General features: G+C 37.5%; 1 protein-coding gene across 1 annotated transcript in view; it reads right to left on the bottom strand.

Moving 5' to 3' along the window:
• Positions 1-439: 439 nt before the first annotated feature.
• Positions 440-4770, bottom strand: part of LOC101857107 — a gene marked incomplete at its 5' end in the record, with an annotated part of 22959 nt that continues 18628 nt past the window's right edge. Inside the window, 2 exon segments of the mRNA XM_005097141.3 lie at positions 440-1550; positions 4560-4641. Coding sequence (XP_005097198.2) covers positions 1386-1550; positions 4560-4641 — 247 coding nt within the window.

The raw sequence follows: 4770 nt of genomic DNA, 5'->3' as shown, positions 1-4770 counted from the left end.
AAATATTATTATCATTATAATGTAGCCCATTGAATTCATCAAACAATTGAATAATAATTTTTTTAAGTGAGTAGTAGTCTAGAATAATTTTGATTGTTTGCTTAAAAAGATAACATTTTTCATGGCAACGCTCTATCATCACAGTCTTATTCATTACAATAGATGTTCATTGCAAAGCACATCATAGATGAAGATACAATGAACACTGAATGATGTCATGGTAGTAATGTTCAGGGTTAGTGTGGGTGTAATTTACAAATAAAATGTAAACTACGTAAAATGCAAACAAAGATACTCTCTCTCTCTCTCTCTCTCTCTCTCTCTCTCTCTCTCTCTCTCTCTCTCTCTCTCTCTCTCCCTTTCTCTCTCTCCCTCTCTCTCTATCTCTCTCTCTCTCTCTCTCTCTCTCTCTCTCTCTCTCTCTCTCTCTCTCTCTCTCTCTCTCTCTCTCTCTCTCTCCTTTATGCACATATTCAAAAACATTGTCTAGCATACACCCAACTGCACATAAATCATATTATTATACGAGTTAGATGATTCTACTTCAAGAAGTTTAAAAAATGTATCAAAATAAAATTTAAAAAATGAATAAGAACTTGCACATCAAGCGAAAAATAGTAAGGGAAACAACCAGAATTTTTTAAAGAAAATGTCATATTTATTATAATACGGTTAAGTCCCTTTGGGCCTGATAATCCAGGACTGACATTTAATGTTTGTTTCTTGTGTCATTCAATACAGTTGAACCTGTTCCAACGGATACCTGTATGAGATACTCACCTGTACAAATGGCTACTACCACCTCCCCCCCCCCCCCCCCCCTCCCTTTCCTTCTTTGCTTAATTTTATAAACATTAATATGACAATGCGTACAATTTCCCTCTTTAAAGACGGACATTTTTCTCCTGGACAATTTTTTTTTTAAGCATTGTTTTTACTCTTTTTTAAGTTAAATTCCCAATAATATGACTATGAATATATTGATTTATATTTTCACCATTTAACAGGAACAAACTGACATAAAAATACAAGACATATTTTAACAAAGACAAAGTTTTAAAACCACAACATAATATGTTGGATTTTTAGATTGTACAGCAATCATTAAATTTTCTTTCAGTTAAGTTATACTGGGTGATTTTGCAGGTATTTTTTACCTGGAAGTTGATGATGGTGGTGATGATGATCCCAACAGACGCCATTTGTTCTGTTAATAACCATTTTTAAAAGCGAAAACAAACTTTGTCTACACATTGGGAAGAGGATTATAATGACACAAATGACGACAACGATGATAAATATAGCGGAGACGTAGAAATTTACATTAACTGTTCATTCCAAAGTTAGGATCTCTGAGCTCCTTTCTAGCGCCGACCTCCAAAGGTTTATTGAATTTCCATCATTTTCTGTGACAAAGTTCTTCCGACTGTCTCTGCTGTAGGTCGCTCAGCGGCTTTCTGGTTCCAGCATTTTGTCATCAGTTCTTGCCAGTAGTCCGGGGGAGGATGCACGGCAGACATTTTTGGGCGCCATCCACTTTCAATATTTTGCTGGGAAGGAAATAGTTGTATTCTAATTTTGATCAAAGGAACAGCCGGTTCGGGAGTGCAAGTACTCGAGTATTAAGCCTCTGCGAGTACTCGCTGGTGCAAGAATGTAATACTCGAGCAATCGTTAGAATCCCAAACCTCTGAATACTCAGGTTATTACTCGATGACCTACTTTGTTTACCCAGTGGGAGCTTTTAGTAGAATCATAAGGTTTGCTGTCTTCGTCGTTTTTGTTTGTTGTTGTAGTATTTTTTTTTTCTTCGTTTTCCATGTTCAACCAAACCTTCTCAATAATTGTATTACTTTTGTTTATAGATTTTACAATTATTAATATTCATATTCTGCTTTTGTATTATTTATAGTATGAATTAACTAGTAGCAACATGTACTTTACATTATACACACTGAACCTGAGCTCATAATTCAAGTACTCGAGGACTCAAAAACTCATTCGAGTATTTCATTATTACTCGGACTCGAACTCGAGTCCAAAGTACTTCATTCGCACATCCCCATTCCCCTGTGAAAAAATTTCCAATTTACTTTCATTAATTGCTTCACACATTAAGACTCAAAGCAATTTACATAAGTATCGTACATAACGAAACTGACAGTGTGCTTTTGATGAACTGATTAAAGGATTTAGATACAAAGCATTAAAATTTTAGTTATTTTAGGGGACATATACCTACCAGCTGACCAGAAAAAAATGTTCGTTCAAAGAAAATACCTTTCTTGTTTATGACTCAACTGACACCAACATTTACCGAAAGCTGAATCATTCATCTGGATTACATTTTTTATATGTTCATTGTTGTCGCACGACGGCAAGTTAAAAAGGCAGTATACCCTTGTACAGCGTACTTTTGCCTTGAAGATGTATCACCTAACACATTTTTCTCAATTGACTCGTACATTTGCGTGAGAATACAGGATAGATATCCGTAGCAAATGAAGTTCAAAACGAATAGTCTGTTTTAAAATGGGCCGCAAGTTTTAAAAAGGTTTGGTCCACAGGAAACAAGAACGTGCAGTCCTGAGCAACACACAGTGGGCAGCCTGTGAAACAACGAACACTTCAAAATTTGAAGGTGGCTCATGATTCAGTGGTTCAAGCACAGAAGAAACCAATACAGTGTTGCAGTTTTGAGTTTTTGGGTTCTCGTGGTATCTTTGAGACAAATATTGATTAACGATTTGGGACCACAGCCTTGTAAAATTCAAATTCACCAATGACGAACTGAAGCAAACACAGATGCCAGAGTGGACGAGATTCCTTGACCAGTTCAATTGAGATAAAAAAAATTATTCAACGACTCTAGTTTTCTGACGAGGCATATTTCTACATCATCGTTTATTTGAATAACAAAAAGGGTTTGTTGGTGATAAGCAATGCCCGAAGAAATTGGGAAACTATCAGAGTCTCGTACTCCCCCCTCCTCCCAGCCCCCCCCCCCCCCCAAAAAAAAAAAACAAGTTTATCACAGCGGCACTTTTTGACGATATCGGTACAATAAGATTGCCGATCCCACCCGACGGTTACAGTCCCCTTGACAAAATTACTCCATGCTGTTTCCATAAAATTCAGTGTCCAGAAAACTGCTTTCCATTTGAGTCAATTAACAAAGAGTGTGAGGTGTGTTCATGCAATATAACATTTAAACTGGTTTTCAAATATACGACATTTTGACATCTTGTACTAAATCTTTTTAAAAAGATTTCTGTCTTTCACCGAGCCCTATGAGTACAGCGATTGTGCCAAAAATTACTCAAATAAGTGGTGAATTGTAACACGACGTTAGAAAGAATGTGTATTAGTAGTATCGTTCCTCTATTAACCATTATGACTGGTACAAGGCTAGATTGTTTTATTACTTAAATGGGCAGTGAAAGGACTTCAACTGTTGGATGAAGTTAATTTTGATAATAGGCAATCCAACTGTAGCTATATCGTCAAAATGTATGCGACTTTGATAGTGCGCTGCTTTGATAGGTTGGGTTTTTTTTCGAAAGTGTGCGGCTCTGAGGTTCTCCCAAGAAATTTACTGGAAAGGCCTGCATGAACAGAAGGCAACGGTGTGGACAACAATGAGTTATCAGGGCTTCATAGAGCCTTTCGTCTTTCTCAATCAACATTAGCATACGATCATAGTGAACTCAAAACCGATACCTCTTCATCCTCTCAAAAGTCTGTAGATTCCTCCTGGGAACGGTTGCTGGGGTGGAAGGTAGAGGTGGGCAAAATCTGGATAATCTATCTGGATAACCGGATAATCATCTATGAAACATTGTACGAATTCAGTAAAAAAATTCCTGACCCGTTTGACGAAGTGGGTGCACCCATTTGTTAAAATAGTGCTAACCCGTTTGTTGAAGCGGTTCTAACCTATTTGCAGAAGCGGTTCATATCCTATTATTTTTTTCCGAAGAGGTGCACAAACATATTATCCGGATTTTGCTTATGTGACTCATTGCCCAGCACTAGTTAAAGGGAGACAGAACCAGCACTTTCAACAAGATGAGGCTGAACCGCATGTCGTCAGTCCTGTTCTAAGAGGGATTGCAACAATTTTGGTAACAGGACAGTTCAGTTTTGGGATTAAGCAGGGCTGGGCCCCAAACTGTTCTGATCTGAGTCCACTGCACTTTTACCTTTGTGGTGCTTGAAGGACAAAATGTATCGGAAAACCTTATAAAGTTGACACATTTTAAAAGAAACCACCAGGGTTGGCACGAGAGAGATTTATCCCTCGCAGTGTCAACGCGTGATTTCACCCAGTGAGTCAGAATCTGCCTTACCCGAAATAAGGAGGCATCTGGAACACATCTTGCAACATAGATTATTGTTGTAATGATTTATAGTAAATATAACATAATAAATCCCGTTGATGTTTCGTGTTTTTCCGAAATTTGGTGTTTGTAACTTTATTTATAACGGATTTTACAGCATTCTGTTCAAAGAACTTTTGTTCTGGTCACCTGGTAAAGAGCGAAACTTTTTTCCTTTACCTTGAGTCCGCCTTGGATTTCCATAGCTGCGTATTCAGCCAGATCACGGCCGTACCAAAGTTCCCACATTATCATGGCCAAGCTGGGGAAACCCAAACATTTAAATATTAAGGTATTGTTTACTAGAATCATCATCATCATCATCATTGGTCACCATAAAGAAGAAGAAGAAGAAGAAGAAGAAGAAGAAGAAGAAGAAGAAGAAGAAGAA

This window comes from Aplysia californica, unplaced genomic scaffold, assembly GCF_000002075.1.
Source record: "Aplysia californica isolate F4 #8 unplaced genomic scaffold, AplCal3.0 scaffold00147, whole genome shotgun sequence".
In the NCBI taxonomy this organism is placed as follows: domain Eukaryota; kingdom Metazoa; phylum Mollusca; class Gastropoda; order Aplysiida; family Aplysiidae; genus Aplysia; species Aplysia californica.
Note: the sequence above shows the minus strand (reverse complement) of the source record. Positions and strands in the feature narration are given on the sequence as shown.